Source organism: Macaca nemestrina, chromosome 7, assembly GCF_043159975.1.
Source record: "Macaca nemestrina isolate mMacNem1 chromosome 7, mMacNem.hap1, whole genome shotgun sequence".
Taxonomy (NCBI): Eukaryota; Metazoa; Chordata; class Mammalia; order Primates; family Cercopithecidae; genus Macaca; species Macaca nemestrina.
In genome coordinates, this window is record NC_092131.1 from 124,862,940 (window position 1) to 124,880,176 (window position 17,237).

Genomic DNA, 17,237 nt, shown 5'->3' on the forward strand with positions numbered 1-17,237 from the left:
TGAAGTTTACAGCATAAGGATGAAGCCGACACTGAGGCCAGCAGAGTGCAGAGATGAAAGGAATCTGGTTCTTGTTGGCACTGCTGAGTCTCTGGAACAATCTCAAAGCCACCCTTGCCCTGGACTCCATGGTACCTGGCCCAGTGAGTGTGAGGTGGGTTTTCTGTTACATGCAGTCCAAAACAACTGGCTGATGGAGTTACCAGTTCTTCATGAGAACAGTGTAGAGAAGAGATATTATGATGGCAGTAGAAATTTATAAGACTTAGAGATGATGGAGTATGAGGCATGAGGGAGAAGACATCAAGCTGGCCCCTCAGGTTATCCACGTAACAGGGCATTGTGGCAGCTCAGCTGGGGTGCAGATACCTCCCCTGTTCCGCTTCTCCCCTTCTCCCGAGTGTCTGTTCACCTCTGTGGACACACATGAAGGTTTTTGAGTGATCACTATTGAGGGCGGGAGGCACCTGGCTGGGGGTGGGGGTAGAGGCAGCGGGGGAGAGGCAGATGATACAGCAGGCATGATGTGCCAGCCCAGCTTCTTGGGTTGAACTGGAGACCTGGGTGTAGAGTGGTGAAGGCCAGAGGCACATAGGACTGGAGCTGGGGCCATAAGTCGTGCATTGACAACATGGTACAGGTAAGCAACACATTGACAGCATGGTACAGGCTTGTCATGGGGGTAGCTTTCCTTCCTCACTCTGCATGGAGCTCACACTGCATGGGCTTTGGGTTTCTGAAGCCCCTCCACTTGGCACTGGCACTCCCAGAAGGGACACCATTGGCAGCAATAGCTTCATGGGCACTGGACACGGTCAGGAGGGAGCCAGAGCAAGGGAGGAGGAACACAGACTCCAGGATGACTACGGTTGACTATAGGTGACTAGAGGTGACCACAGCAGGCTTCATGTAGCTTTGGGGCATTTTGGAACCCACTGGTACCTGTTGCAGCAGGAAGGAGACTTAGGTGCTTGTTAATGAGCCAAAATTCATATTGCTCATTTTGGTAGTGATGGGTGGGTGAGGTCTACGTTCTACTGGTTAGGGGTCATAGAAAATACATATTGAGAAAAGACAGTGCAGTCTGGGGCTTGCTGGGTTTGAGATGGCCAGGACAGGCAGGCCATTGTTACTCAGGCTGGATTTGAGTGCTGTCACTGAAAAGGCAGTTTTTAGCAATGACTTGGGTAAGACAAGAACATTTCTCCTCTCAAGTATGCAGCCAACTCAGAGGCAAAAGAATAGATCATTCCACAGACCCTCACCAGGATTCTGAGATACATTTGGGATCCCTGTGAATATGTTCAGGAAGTAGCTGGATATAAGTTGGGAGTTAGAGAGAGAGAGAGAGAGAGAGAGAGAGATCTAGGCTAGAGGCACGACTTTGAATGTTATCAGTTGAAGGAGATTAATTTAAGTAATGGGAATGGATGAAATTACCTAGTGTGTAAAATTAGTAGAGTGAAAACGGCCAAAGGCAGAAAACAAAGTACCCAACATTGAAAGAACAAGCAGAGGAACCTCAAACAATTTTTAAAAGGCCTGGAAGGAACAGCCAGAGGAGGAGGAGGAAAATCAGGAGAGGGGCTGGGCATGGTGGCTCACGCTTGTAAACTTAGCACTCCGGGAGGTTGAGGCAGGAGGATCACTTGAGCCCAAGAGTTCAAGACCAGCTTGGGCAACATGGTGAGACCCTGTCTCTATTTAAAAAATTAAATAAAAAAAGAAAATCAGGAGATCATGGTTATAACAGTGGACACAAGGAGGCTGGAGAGGGAGGGAGTGCCTGACAGTTTCAAATGCTGGACAGAGATAAGGATCGAAGCAACAAGGAAGTGGCTGATGCCCTTAAGAACAGTTTCCGTGGTGTGGACGAGGCTGAAGCTGGACTGCAGCAGATTGAGACATGAATGGGAGGGGCGAAGGGGAGGTGGCAAGTGTCTCCAGCCTTTCAAGAAGTTTGACTTCAAAGAAAAAGAGAGGTAATGGTACCTAGCAGGGAGGTGGAGTCAGAGGAGGACACGAGACTGGAGTGTGATGACATGGGGTGAGGAGGTAACTGATGGAGCAGGTGCCTGAGAAGGTGGGAGGGGAAGGCAATCAGAGCTCAAGGAATGGGGCAGGCCCTAAAAGGGAGGAAGGAAGAGACAGGGGTGCGGTGCAGCCCATCCATGACTGTGTCTACCTTCTGAGGGTACTAGGAGAGGAGGTCATCTGCTGAGGGCAAGAAAGAGGGGACTTGAGGCAGACACAAGCAATCAGAACTGGCCACCTCGGGACTAAGCAGGACCACAGAGGAGGACTGCCAGGCAAAACTGAGAATCAAGTCGTGGCTGGAGACCTTGAGTCCAGGGAGGCACCCAGTCTGCACAGTCATATGATTTTCCTCCCTGAGCCCTCAGCAGCCTGAGTGCAGAGGTGAAGAGAGGAGCAGCAGACAGCTCTGCTATTTGGGCTCTGCTAAGCAGCTATCTGAGGGACAAAGGGCTTCTAGGCAAGTCAAGGAGCTCGGCCAAGATAAGGTTCTGACCCCCATCAAGGCGACTGCTCCTTCTTCCTCACCCCGCAGGATTTTCATGGATGTAAAGCATACCAAACCACCTCACACCCATTAGGAAGGCTGCTATCAACAAAATGGAAAATAGCCAGTGTTGGTGAAGACAAAGAGAAATCAGAGCCCTCATGCACTGTTGGGTGGAATGTAAAACGGTGCAACAGCCACTGCAGAAAGCAGTATGGCAGTTCCTCGAAAAGTCAAAAATAGAATTACCGTGTGAGTCAGCAATTCCTGCTTTTGGATATATACCCAAAAGCACTGAAAGCAGGGTATTATTAATTATTATTATTATTATTATTTTGACAGCCTGTCACCCAGGCTGGAGTACAGTGGTGGTGTGATCTCAACTCACTCCAACCTCCACCTCCCAGGTTCAAGTGATTCTCTTGCCTCAGCCTCCCAAGTAGCAGGGATTACAGGTGTGCGCCACCACACCTGGCTAATTTTTGTATTTTTAGTAGAGACAGGGTTTTGCCATGTTGGCCAGGCTGCTCTCAAACTGCTGACCTCAAGTGATCGCCTGCCTTGGCCTCCCAAAATGCTAGGATTACAGGCGTGAGTCACTGCACCTGGCCTGAAAGCAGGGTTTTGAAGAGATATTTGTACAGGCATGTTCATAGCAGCACTATTCACAATAGCTAAAATATGGACACATTTGAGAAAAAACAGTCCAGTGTGGGGTGTGTCCATTGACAGATGAATGCAAAAGCAAAGTGTGGTATAGTCACACAGTGGACGATTATTCAGTTTTAAAAAGGAAAGAAATTCTGACACATGCTACAACATGGATGAACCTTGTGGACATTATGCTAAGCAAAATAAGCCAGTTATAAAAGGACAAATACTGCATGATTTCACTTACAGGAGGCACTTAGAGTAGTCAAATTCAAAGGGACAGAAAGTTGAGTAGTGGTTTCCAGCAGCTGGAGGAGTGGGGGAACAGGGAGCTATTGTTTACTGGGTATAGAGTTTCTATTTTGCAAGAAGAGTTCTGGAGATGCATGCTGGTTATAGCTACCCAACAGTGTGATGTCCTTAATGCCACTGATGCTTACACTTAGGAATGGTTAAGATGGTACATTTTGTTACATGTATTTTACCACATTTTAAAAAAATGCTTTAAAAAAAAAGTATACTGAGGCTAGGCACTGTGGCTCACGCCTGTAATCCCAGCACTTTGGGATGCAGAGGTAGGCAGATAACTTGAGGTCAGGAGTTTGAGACCAGCCTGGGCAACATGGTGAAACCCCGTCTCTACTAAAAAAAAAAAAAAAAAAAAAAAAAAAAAAAAAAAAAAAAAAAAAATTAGTTGGGCATGGTTGCACACGCCTATAATCCCAGCTACTCAGGAGGCTGAGGTGGGAGGATCACTTAAACCTGGGAGACAGAGGTTGCAGTGAGCCAAGATTATGCCACTACACTCCAGCCTGAGGTACAAAGCAAGACTTTGTCTCAAAAAAAAAAAAAAAAAAAAGTAAACAGAAGTTAAAGGCATTGGACAGGGTAGCTAGAAGCAGAATCAGATGGGCAATGCATGTTACCCACAGTCACCGTGATGTTGGAAAGGGATGGCTGAGAAATGGAAGCCCAGTGCTGCTAGCCAGGATCAAGGGATCAGGAGCATACAGATTGGGCTCTCTTCCTGTGTCTGTCATTTTTTGTTGTTGTTGAGACAGGGTCTCACTCTGTTGCCCAGGCTAGAGTGCAATGGAGCAATCATAGCTCACTAAAGCCTCGACCTTCTGGGCTCAAGTGATCCTCCCACCTCAGCCTCTAAGCAGCTAGGATGACAGGTGCGTGCCACCATGCCCGGCTAATTTGTTTTTGTAGAGATGGGGTTTTGCCATATTGCACAGGCTGGTCTTGAACTTCTGGGCTCAAGTGATCCTTTCACCTCAGCCTCCCAAATTGCTGGGCTTACAGGCATGAACTAGCATGCCCTGCCCCGGTCTCTGTCATTGTGTGACCTTGGGCAAGCTCCTTGTACTCCCTGGGCCCTGCTGTCTTTGAGAATGTTTAGAATGGATGCGTTTAGGTCTCTTCCAGCTCTAACAGTCTCAGATTCAGGGAAACTGAAAAGCCCTGAAACCTCACAGAGCTCAAGGGCACTGGGAGGCGGGCAGTGGGGCCACGGAGCACTTTTTTGCCGCAGTCCCTGAGGTCTCTTCATTCCCTACAGAAAAGGTTCATTCCTATACATAACACTGGCCTTTGTAGGAAGAGGCATTTTGGACAAGACTGAAACCAAGCTCAGAGCTGTAAATGAGGACTCTTCCTTTTGTTTTATATTGCCCCAGAAAAGACCAGGTTGGACATTTTGGGAAAACCCCAGGATATGCAGCAAGAGCCAAGAGGCCTGGCGGAGAGAGGTCGTTCCTCCCTCGCAGTGGGATTTTGCTTCGCTTCAGTTTCCCCTGGCTTTGGTCCTGTGCCTGCGCTTCCTTCCTCCAGGAAGCCCTCTGGCTGCCAATCGGGGCCCCCAGCTGAGAGCTCCAGCAGTGAGGCAAATCCCTTCCCCGGGCTGTTTCCTATTTACCCAATGGTAACAGCTTTTCTGGGCACACCTGGAGACTCAAATCAAATCAAGGGCCTCTCTGCCTTGCAGGCGCTTCATTTGGATTCGTTTGTTTGGAAAGAAACCTTGCAAAGCCTCAATTTAGAGGCAAATTGAATGATAAGGCAAAGCCTCTGCCAGCCTTGGGGTTCAGGCTAGGGAGTGATACACAGGGGACACCTGGAAAGGGGTACACCACAGCGCAGGACCCCTGAAAGGGGTACATCACAGTGTGGTACACCTGGTGGGGGAACACCCATAGCAAGGTCCACCCGCGGTGCGATAACACCTACAGGGGCACATGTGGACACTGCTTTGCTCCGAACCAGAATCCCTGGAGGTTTCTCCACTTCTCCCCATACCATCCTACTCTCCACGTGAAAAGGGCCTAACAGGCTCAGGCCAGGGCAGGAAATGAATTCTCCGAAATAGCTAGGGCATGTTAGAAGGCTGCACTACTGCTTTTGACCACCAGAGAGCAGTGACGCAGTGACTTGCTGGGTGCTCAGAGAAGGACCCCACCAGTTACATCATTTGCAGAGCCCAGTGAAAATGTGGGGCTCCTTAAGAATTTCAAGACAGCAGCCGCAGAGCATTTAGCCAAGTGTTGGAGCCCTTCTAAGCACGGGCTCTGTGCTACTGCACAGGTCACATGTGCATGATGCTGGCCCTGGCCCAGGAGCCTCAGGTTTTAGCCCAGCCTTCAAGATGGTAAGGACCTGACAGAGCTCAGGACAGCGCTGCCACTGCAGGTGTCCCTTAGCTGCCTCCGATCTGCTTGCCTATCCTTTTTTTCCCAGTGTCCTGATGACAATATGCACAATACTTGGAAAAGTTACATTTTCAGAGAAAGCCACTGGGGTGTAGTTTCTGCAAAAAAAGGTATGTGGTTTCACCATTGTTAGGCAGTTTATCTCAGGAAGTGGGAAGCTCCTTCCAGAAACAAGCCCAGGGGATCCAAGCTCTACAAATTTAGCTTTAGCTAAGGCTTCTCGTTTGCTTCTAAAATACCTGACAACCCTTCATTTTTGTATTCAAAGCAGCCAGCATGTTCCAAAGTGTTTACCAGCACCCAGGAAAGAAAAGTCCAGAACTGGCTCCTAAGGTCCTACCAGTATTTACAATGCTGTGTCTAAGAGCCACAGGGTGAGGCTAGGGAAAGCCCTTGTCAGAGTCGGAAGTTTGATCTGCTGTGTGACCCTAGGACCTGTTCCTACCCCTCTTTGGCCTTCAGCTACGCCACCAAGCCCCATGAAAATGAGGACATCAAACTGGTGTGTCTCCCCTGCCCCACCTAGCTCTTGCCCTCTACCACTCACCTTCAGGAAGTATGTTTGTAAGACAGACCAGGCTCATGAGAAGTGAATTGGGAAATGAAGGCATCCAAGCTGATTGACAAATTAAGTAGGAAGAGGTAAGGACCACCTTTTTGAATTGCAGACCCGCATATTCTGCATGCCTTCCCTGGAAAGGGAGTGCCCTAATGTCTGCAGAGCTCCTAGCCAAATTCTCTAGATTCCCTTACATCCTAAGCATGTTCCTGCATGCAGGGTACATTCTTCCTGGTCGCTTCCTAGTGAGAGTCTGCTTCATAAAGAGAAAGTGCAGCTCAAGTCCATCCCTTATGGGCTCTGTGACCTTGGGCAAGTCCCAAATCACTGTGGGTCTCCTTCTTCCCAAGAGGGGAGTGGATGGGTCATTAAGGAGTGCCTCAGTCCTAAAATAAATTTTATGATTCTCCTAAGAGGTCACCTAAGAGGTCGTCTGGCAGGTATTTTCTGTGCCCACTACCTTTTTCTGAGGAAGTAATGTGTGAGTAGGAAAAGGGCCTGAGTGGTCTGCTGTGAATCTCTGCTGTCTCACTAGTTAGCATCTCTCATCTTGGCTGCTGCTGCTTGGAAGATATCCATATAAACCCAGGGCCTTTTTAAAATTTTTTATTTATTTTTATTTTTTTGAGACAAGAGTTTTACTCTTGTCGCCCAGGCTGGAGTGCAATGGTGCAATCTCAGCTCACTGCAACCTCCGCCTCTCGGGTTCAAGCAATTCTCCTGCCTCAGCCTCCTGAGTAGCTGGGATTACAGGGCTGCGCCACCACGCTCAGCTAATTTTTGTATTTTTAGTAGAGATGGGGTTTTACCATGTTGGCCAGGCTGGTCTCAAACTCCTGACCTCAGGTGATCTGCCTGCCTCGGCTTCCCAAAGTGCTGGGATGACAGGCGTGAGGCACTGCGCCCGGCCTAACCCAGGGACTTCTTAGCTAGCTCAATGGTCCCAGCACCTACCCTTCTCTTTGGTAATCTTCGTCCAGATTTGACAGGAGCTGCGAGCCCGCCGTGGAGAGATCGACAGCAGCCAGAGGCAAGTCCCGATAGGCAAAGTTCACCAGCTGCACAGGAGCAATGCTCTTGGTTTCTTCGTCTACTTGTTGGGAGATGATCTCAACTTCAGAAATTCCTCCTTCTATGGCAGGCCTGGGTTGGAGAGGAGGAACAATGGGAGTTATCTTCAAGGGCCAAAAACTTCTTCCATTCCTCAAGGAAAAGAAGGAGAATGCTGCTATGCTGGTGCAGGGCTGAGGAAGCTTAAGGTTGCCCCTCTTCCCTCTTGGCCACCCGAGGACTGGACTGAGGCCCTAACAGTCCCATCTCTTTCAGTGGTTGGGGAAAAATGGGAGAATGGGAAGAGGAAGTGCTCAGACCTGAAAATATGAGCTTTAGTGGGGCAGGGTCCTTCATGAAGGGGAGGTAAAGACCCAGATGGATAAACTGCCAGCCAGCAAAACTATGGCTTAGACTTTTAGGACTCTGGGTCACTGGACTCTATATGGGAGGAAGATATTCTTTTAAGTTGTCTCCTGAGTTTCTTTGTAAAGGTGTTTCGAAATGTTTCTATTCTCTATTCCACAGTAGAGAAAACAGGTTTCTGTTCACAACTGGATGTACTGTGGTGATAGAGGAGCCTACATGGAGACTTGCAGAGACCTAGTGGGCCTTGGGGTGGTGAGGACAGGAGGCTCCAGCTGTCCCTGGTAGCCACTCCCTTCCTACTTGAACTGGTCCTACCATATGTCTCTTCTTAAGGTTGGGAATAGGGGATGGGAGTCACTTGATCCAATGTCTGAGGGGTTGTGAGTCTCTTCCTGTGTTACTGTCAGGCTCACCTTGGGCACGGCCAATAACTGACCACTCCAGTGGCATTCCCGGGCATCTCAGCCAGGGCAGTACCACCTCCCAATCTACCAGGGGGTATTTGGCAATTTGTGGAGGTATTTTTAGTTGCCACCATGACCACAGGTGATTGCTATTGACATTTAAGTAGGGCTGGGGACGCTACACATTCTGCAATGTGTCAATAACAACTAAAAACTGTCCTGCCCAAACACCCACAGCAACCCTGTCCAGAGATGCTGGACTAGAAAACTTTCCTTTAGCTTCCTGGGGCACCATCTTTGGTCTGTCCAGTATGTCCTTGACCCTATCTCATCCTGTAGGCACAAGAGTGAGCCCTTGTCCAAACAGTGAAAGTTAGAAAGGAACAATAGTATAATGGCAAGGAGTAAAATTTAAATATTGGAGGGAACATTGAGGGTCAGTGCCCAGGATAATGAAGGCCCAGTTTTCATACTGAGATGGCAGCCCTGTCTGCTGTAAACTGTTCTTGGGCTCTGGTGCTGGCTTGAATGCCAACTTCTGCAGGGCTCCTCCTGAACCTCAGTTTCTCCAATCAGAACATGAGGAGGTAAAATAGAATATTCCTAAGGGCTGTTCCTTCTCACTCTATGATCTGACATGGATAACAGACATATGGAGAAGATTGGAGGAGCTCTGGAGTGACAAGTCCCTATACTTGTGTGGGAGCTCTGAATTCTAAACTTTTCCAACAACCATTGAAATCTAACCAACAATACATAGCTGCAGGCCGGGCGTGGTGGCTCATGCCTGCAATCCCAGCACTTTGGGAGGCCAAGGCAGGTGGATCACCTGAGGTTAGGAGTTCAAGACCAGCCTGACCAGCATGGTGAAACCGTCTCTACTAAAAATACACAAAATTAGCTGGATGTGGTGGCGCATGCCTGTAATCCCAGCTAATTGGGAGTCTGAGGCAGGAGAATCGCTTGAACCCGGGAGGTGGAGGTTGCAGTGAGCTGAGATGGGGCCATTGCACTCCAGCCTGGGCAACAAGAGTGAAACTCTGTCTCAAAAGAAAAACAAAAACAAAACACAGCTGCAGTTATCCAGTAAGTTCAGAGATTAATCTACCTACTTCTCTTTTGCTTGGATTATCCGATAATTAAGGGGAAAGTGAGATTCTTATTTGAATGCCACAGACTGGCTGCCTAGACCACCTGAATTCACCAAGTAATTTCTAATGCCCGATTCTTATTTGTAGGCCTTATTTAAACCTTTGCTTTTTGCTACTTGTCAAGCACAGATAATAGTACTCATCATTGCATGACATTTACAAAATGACTCAAGATCTTTAAACGAAACAGTCATAGAATATGAGGTTTCAATGTTTCTCAACAATTTATATAAAAGCGTGGGTGTGTATGGGGGGAATCCCAGCTCCCCTAGATGTTTCCCAAAAAGCAGATGCCGGGTTGAATTTGTTCCCTCTTTTCTTCTGGACGACTCAAGGAAACTATGGATCGCTGAACTAAACAGAGAGAACTTTCTGATTAATAAGGTGTTCATGGAGAGAAATTAACAGGATATGGCTCTGAGAAGTGCGAACAAACTATTTCTGCCTTTCCAACATTTCTGTCTCACGTTCCCCTCCCATCAGTGGTCACAGTGGCCTGGCACCATCTCTGGCCATGTGGTGGTCATCTCAGCAGAGAGACAAGGCCTCTTCTGGTGAAGTGAAGGTCCCACAGTGTATAGGCTATATTTAGCCTATACCCTTTCCTTAGATACAAAGAATGGTAGGGTAGACAAAATGTATTAATGGTTCCATTCGTTACCTCTCCTTGAGCCCATGCCCTTTGGCATATAACTCCACAGCTCTTTCCATCAAAAGAAAGAATGTATTTTTCTAACCCTTAATTCAGCATTCAGCCATGTGACTCGTTTTTGCCAACAGGATGTTAGATGGTAGAAGAGCCAAGTTAGACACCAGCAGAGGCATGAAAAGGCTCTGTGAATTTCCGCCTGTGCTCTTGTACCTCCAACATCACCCATGGGAGGGTGAGCAGCCTAGCCTACTGGAGGATGAGAGACATGGAGCAGAGTCCAGCCTCCTCTAGATCAGCTGACAGCCAGCTATGACCCACATTTAAAAGTCATCCCAGCCAAGATCAGAGGAACTGTCTAGCTGAGTACCCCAGACATGTGAGCAATAAACATTTTTTGTTGTATTCTACTAAGGTTCTATGGTTGGTTGTACACAGCATTACTGTGTCAATAGATAACAGATTCATACTCCAGATGACAGAGCAGTCAGGCCCGTATCTAAATAGGCCAGGACAGTGCGGTGTAATAGGAGTGCTGTTTTCATCTTAGTATTCATACCAACCACTTGCAAAACACAAAATAAGTGACCACCTTGCAGGTGCTTGGTAAAATTAAGTGGTTGGTTCATATGGCATCTGAGGTTTTGGGAACTGAAAGCAATTCTCCCTTAAGAATTCTGCCCCAGGTTTCATAAAGCCTGGTTTTAGAAACCCTCTTAGATTTCTAAATTTCCTTGCAATTCCCATTTTGTTAATTCACCTTCAGAGCTTCCTAATCTTGTCTTGAGTCTTGCTTTTGAAAGGTTTCTCCATTTTCTGTGGCCTCCTGCTAAAGGAAATGTACATAGTGGTTGCCTAAATTAGAAGATCTTCATCTTCTGGGAGATTTATAGCCACAGTTCTGGATCCAGAGAGCAGATCCCAGCATTACTTACTGTGGATTGGTCATGTTGAAAGATGCAGCCAGAGCCATGGGTTTTCTTGGTGTTTAGTGGGGCTCAGCTGTCCTGAAGCCTGCTGTCAGCATTTCCAAGCGTGGGTTCTACAAGACACATACAAATATAGTGCCCTGAAAACAAAAATAGGAACTTATTACCTTCAGATGCCAAACCAAAGTCCTCCTAAGCTCATCTAAAAATGGGAGTCCTTAGAACTTTCTTCCATCTAGCACTTTTCTTCAAAGTAATGTTGAATAGATTCTTACAATTACCCTATGGAAGGGTAATAATAAGCATAATTTCTCTTTTTTAGATGAGGAAACAAGGCCAGAGTGACAAAATGACTTTTGTGTGTCACAGAGATGGTAGAAGAGCCAGGTTAGTGCCCAGGTTCTCTGACTTCTTATCCACAGTTCTTCCCACTAAACGGCTGTGCTCCCCCAAACAGTGTCCCTTTATACTGAAGCTTTGAGAGGCTTCAAAATAAGGTTTGTCTAAAAAATCTCAAATGTTTTCCATGTATTTTTTCTCCCACTTCCCTTTCCCTTCCGGTAGTTCTGTCTTTTCGTGCAGGCTTTTCTCTTCTTCTCCTCTCAGCTCATTCCGAGAGCAGAAAGAATAGACCCTGGAGCTGGGCTGCCACAGTCAGAGCCTCACTCCTACTTACCAGCTCTGTGACCTGGAGTGAGCTACTTACACCCTATCCTCAGTTTCCCCACTTGAAAAATAGGGATAATAACAGAACTGACTACATGAGGTCATGCCTGTAAGACACTAGCATAGTGCCTGACACTTAGTAAGTACTATATAAGTGTTGGATTTCATTATTATTATTTATTTATTTTATTTATTTATTTTTTTGAGATGGAATTTCACTCTTGTTGCCTAGGCTGGAGTGCAATGGTGCGATATCGGCTCACTGCAACCTTGCCTTCTGGGTTAAAGCGATTCTCCTGCCTCAGCCTCCAGAAGTAACTGAGGTTACAGGGATGCACCACCACATCCAGCTAATTTTTTTTGTATTTTTAGTAGAAACGGGGTTTCTCCATGTTGATCAGGCTGCTCTCGAATTACTGACCTCAGGTGATCCGCCCACCTCGGCCTCCCAAAGTGCTGGGATTACAGGTGTGAGCCACTGTGTCTGGCCAGTTATAATAATAATTATTATTATCATTATCTGAGAGACAGAGTCTTGCTCTGTCTCCCAGGCTGGAGTGGTGCAATTTTGGCTCACTGCAACCTCCACCTCCTGGGTTAAAGTGATTCTCATGCCTCAGCCTCCTAAGTAGCTGGGACTACAGGCATGTGCCACCACACCCAGCAATTTTTGTATTTTTAGTAGAGACAGGGTTTTGCCATGTTGGCCAGGCTGCTCTCATACTCCTGACCTCAAGTGATCTGCCCACCTTGGCCTCCCAAAGTGCTGGGATTACAGGCTGAGCCACTGTGCCCTGCCCATAATAATTTTTTTTTTTAAATAAATTAAAAGGGCATAGTCTGTTGAACCTGAGTATATTCCAACACATTTAGATGGCTGAATATAGTATTTCCTCTTAAAAATTGGATGAGTAGGCCAGGTGCAGTGGGTGGCTCATGTCTGTAATCCCAGCACTTTGGGAGGCCGAGGCGGGTGATCACAAGGTCAGGAGATCGAGACCATCCTGCCTAACACGGTAAAACCCCGTCTCTACTAAAAATACAAAAAATTAGCCAGGTGTGGCGGTGGACGCCTGTAGTCCCAGCTACTGGAGAGGCTGAGGCAAGAGAATTGTAGGAACCTGGGAGGCGGAGCTTGTAGTGAGCTGAGATCATGCCACTGCACTCCAGCCTGGGCGACAGAGCGAGATTCCGTCTCAAAAAAAAAAGAAAAAAAAATGGATTGGTAAACAGCATATACTTTTCTATCAACCAGTGCGACAGTTCCATCTAGAAGTCTTCTGGGAGACAGGGCAGCCCAGCAGAAGATACACAGATAAAATAACTCAGAACCCAGGTTCTTAAAGGAGCAAGGAAGTTCCTTTAAGCAATGTGTAATTAAGAAAAGAGAGTGCTCAAGTTAAAGAAACTTAAGGAAATCCTGGGGAAGTCTGAACTTAGAGCAATTGGAATTAGCAGAGATAGAGAGCTCTCTAAAAGCAGAAGGGCCTCCAAGGAGGAAGCCATCAACCATATCCACACCAGATGTTTGTGGGGCAGTGGAAGCAAGGGACGAACGCTCAGAGCCAACACCAAGGAGAAATGGACATGTTTTGTAACCACATCTTACTTAGAGCTTCACCTTCCCTTAGTATTTCTTAGTAAGGAGGGTCTAAGCATGAAAAACAGAACTGTCTTCTATAGTATTTGGGATATGAAATCCATTTTATACTGAGTCTTATAAAATTCCATAACATAGATTTAATCAGTCTCAATCTTTTTATGTTCTCTTTATAAAACCTCAAGTTAATAAAGTCTTCTGAGTACTAAGACTGATCACATAGATTTAAACTCAACTGACAATGAAGTCAGGATTGAGATATCCATAAACGGGAAGCCAGATGAGCAATCCTTCTTTCCAGAATGGTGTTTTAACAACAAGCTGTATTCCCAAATGAGGTTTTTTGGTTTTGTTTTGTTTTTGAGACAGAGTTTTGCTCTTGTTACCCAGGCTGGAGAGCAGTGAGCAGTGGTGTGATCTCAGCTCCCTGCAACCTCCACCTCCCGGGTTCATGCAATTCTCCTGCCTCAGCCTCCCAAGTAGCTGGGATTACAGGTGCCTGCCACCATGCCCAGCTAATTTTTGTATTTTTAGGTTTCACCACGTTGGCCAGGCTGGTCTCGAACTCCTGACCTCAGGTAACCCACCCACCTCAGCCTCACAAAGTGCTGGGATTACAGGCGTGAGCCACCATGCCTGGCCCCAGATTAGTATTTTACGTGCTACACAAGGTATTAGCCCTGTGGGGAATATAATGGGAAGGTCATTACTTTCATGGACCTTCCTGTCTCTCTGGGCAGGCAAATTTAAAAAATACAAAACTCCAAACTTTTTGCACATTTCTAGTAGTGAAGAACAAGTAAAAATGCACAAATCTTTATTTATAAATAATAAACATTAATGACCACATTAATATAGCCAATATAAAACATACAAAAAAGAAATGCAGATTTTGAAAAAATTTTTTTTAATTTAACTTTTGGCCGGGTGCGGTTGCTCATGCCTGTAATCCTAGCACTTTGGGAGGCTGAGGTGGGTGGATCACGAGGTCAGGAGATCGAGACCATCCTGGCCAACACGGTGAAACCCTGTCTCTACTAAAAATACAAAAAATTAGCTGGGCGTGGTGGCGGGTGCCTGTAGTCCCAGCTACTCGGGAGGCTGAGGCAGGAGAACGGCAAAAACCTGGGAGGCGGAGCTTGCAGTGAGCTGAGATCGCGCCACTGCACTCCAGCCTGGGCGACTGAGCGGGATTCGGTCTCAATAAATAAATAAATAAATAAATAAATAAATAAAAAAATGTAACTTTTTAGGAAGGAAAATTTCAAATATATACAATTGTAGAGAATTGTATCATGGACCTCTAGTTCCCCACCACCCAACGTCAATGTTATGAGCTCACAGGCAGTCTTTTTTCTGTATCCCTGCCTGTCTCCACTGCTCACAACTGCTTTGGAATAAGTCCTAGATGCCATTTCATTCACCTGTATTGCATATGTAGTTCTAAGGGTAACGATGAGAAGGATTCCTTTTAAAAGAAATAATCAGGCCGGGCGCGGTGGCTCAAGCCTGTAATCCCAGCACTTTGGGAGGCCGAGACGGGCGGATCACGAGGTCAGGAGTTCGAGACCATCCTGGCTAACACGGTGAAACCCCGTCTCTACTAAAAAATACAAAAAACTAGCCGGGCGAGGTGGTGGGCGCCTGTAGTCCCAGCTACTCGGGAGGCTGAGGCAGGAGAATGGCGTAAAAACCCGGGAGGCGGAGCTTGCAATGAGCTGAGATCCGGCCACTGCATTCCAGCCTGGGCGACACAGCGAGACTCCGTCTCAAAAAAAAAAAAAAATAAAATAAAAATAAAAGAAATAATCACAAAGCTATCATCATCCCCAAGTCAACAATATTTTCTTTTCTCTTTTCTTTTTTTTTTTTTTTGGAGACACAGTTTCACTCTGTCACCCAGGCTAGAGGGCGCTGGCACAATCTCAGCTCAGTGCAACCCCTACCTCCTGGGTCAAGCAATTCTTGTGCCTCAGCTTCCCAAGTAGCTGGGATTACAGGCGTGTGCCGCCATGCCCAGCTAATTTTTTTTATATTATTAGTAGAGACGGGGTTTCGCCATGTTGGCCAGGCTGGTCTTAAACTCCTGACCTCAAGTGATCCAACCACCTCGGCCTCCGAAAGTGCTGGAATTACAGGCGTGAGCCACTGCATCCGGCATTTTTTTTTTTTTTTTTTTTTTTTTTGGAGACAGGGTCTCACTCTGTTGCCCAGACTGGAGTGCAGTGGTACAATGGTAACTCACTACAGCCTCGAACTCCTGGGCTAAAAGTGATCCCCCCACATCAGCCTCCAGAGTAGCTGAAAAGCACAAGCCACCACACCCGGCTAATTTTTGTATTTTTTGTAGAGAGGAGGTCTCAGTATGTTGCCCAGGCTGGTCTCGAACTCCTAGGCTCAAGCAATCTTCCCGCCTTGGCCTCCCAAAGTGCTAGGATTACCGGAGTGAGTCACCATGCCTGGCCAGTATTTTCTTTATATTATTAAACATCCGGACATTGTTCACATTTCCCCCATTTGTCCTGTATATTTTTTTTAAGGTTTGTTGAATCAGGAGCCAAACAGGCCACACATTATGATTAATATGACTCTTGGGTCTCATTAAATCTACAGGTTTCCCCTTCCTCTACCTCATTTTTTCCCTTGCAATTAATTGGAAAAACTGGGTCATTTGTCTCATAATGTTTCCCACAGACTGGATTATGGTGATTGTATTTCCTTAGCAGTTTTCTTTCTTTTTTCTTTTTTATTTGAGACAAAGTTTCGCTCTTGTTGCCCAGGCTGGAGTGTAATTGTGTGATCTCAGCTCACTGCAACCTCCACCTCCCAGGTTCAAGTTATTCTTCTGCCTCAGCCTCCCGGGTAGCTGGGATTACAGGCAGGCGCCACAACACCCGGCTAATTTTTATTTGTAGTAGAGATGGGGTTTCTCCATGTTGGCCAGGCTAGTCTCGAACTCCCTACCTCAGGTGATCTGCCCGCCTCGGCCTCCCAAAGTGCTGGGATTACAGGTATGAGCCACTGCGCCCAGCCTCCTTAGCATTTTTCTAACATGTTCCTCTGTCCCCTATATTTCCTATAAATTTTTATTAGTTTATAGACTTTAATCAGATTCAGCTTCAATTTTTTTTGCAAGATTTCATAGGTGGTACCATAACTTCAATAGGAGACACATACTGTCTTCTTGTCCCTCTTTTTATGATACTAACAGCCATTGATAATTGCTTCCTAGATCAATTAATTCATTAAGGTTTGCAAAATGGTGATATTTTAATTTTATTGTCCTTTTTTTCATCGGTCAGCTTCTATTCAGACAGACTTTCCCTCCTCAGTTATTTGATTAGCCTAAGGTAAGGTTTATATAAGGAAAGAAGGAAAATGCTTAACTTTCTCCCTGTCATTTGTTCTCAAAATAATAAATTAGCATCTTGGTATCTTCCAAAATGATCAACAAGGTGCTTATGGTTGTTTAAGCAGCTCCAGGGATTCATTCATTCACTCAGCAGAGGCTGAGTGAAGGAGCAGATTCCCTGAAAAAGCAGCAGCACTTTCCTGGAAAGGAGATGTGGGAGAGGGTAAGAAACGATTGGCCTCAACAGTACAAGGGCAAAGTTGAGGGAGGAAAAGAAGATAAAATCATATTTAGATGGACAATGAGCAGGTGGCTTCAGCTGGAGGTTTTAATCCATAACAAGCAGCACATTTTAGAAGGCAAAATTCCCTATGACGATGGGAATGCTAAGCCTGTTTGTTATTTAAAAATAATATTTCCCAAACAAAATAACCCTCAAAACACAAGCCTAGCATGAAGCAGGCATAGTCTAGCACTCTAAAAATGAACATCCAAAGTGCCAACCTGCTGTTTCATAAACCTGGTAAAAGTAGAAAATAAAACCTGTTTTGGATTTACTGGGTGGGTGGGAAGGCTGCTTTTAAGAATTTAGTCAAATTCCAGTCTCTTCCACTTGTTGGTCATG

General features: G+C 46.2%; 1 protein-coding gene across 12 annotated transcripts in view; it reads right to left on the minus strand.

Annotated features, from left to right (window-relative positions):
* LOC105491009 (transmembrane protein 266) overlaps positions 1-17,237 on the minus strand; it is a 150,943-nt gene that overhangs the window by 60,882 nt on the left and 72,824 nt on the right. For 10 of the 12 annotated variants that reach the window (XM_011757074.2, XM_011757076.3, XM_071100897.1 and 7 more), the window contains 2 exons: positions 11,001-11,134; positions 7,397-7,585 (listed from right to left, as the gene is read on the minus strand). In XM_011757074.2, the coding sequence (XP_011755376.1) occupies positions 7,397-7,585; positions 11,001-11,038 (227 nt within the window). In that variant the 5' untranslated portion in view covers positions 11,039-11,134. The remainder of the gene's footprint in view (positions 1-7,396; positions 7,586-11,000; positions 11,135-17,237) is intronic. The other 2 variants (XM_071100898.1, XM_071100899.1) reach the window with 1 other exon arrangement.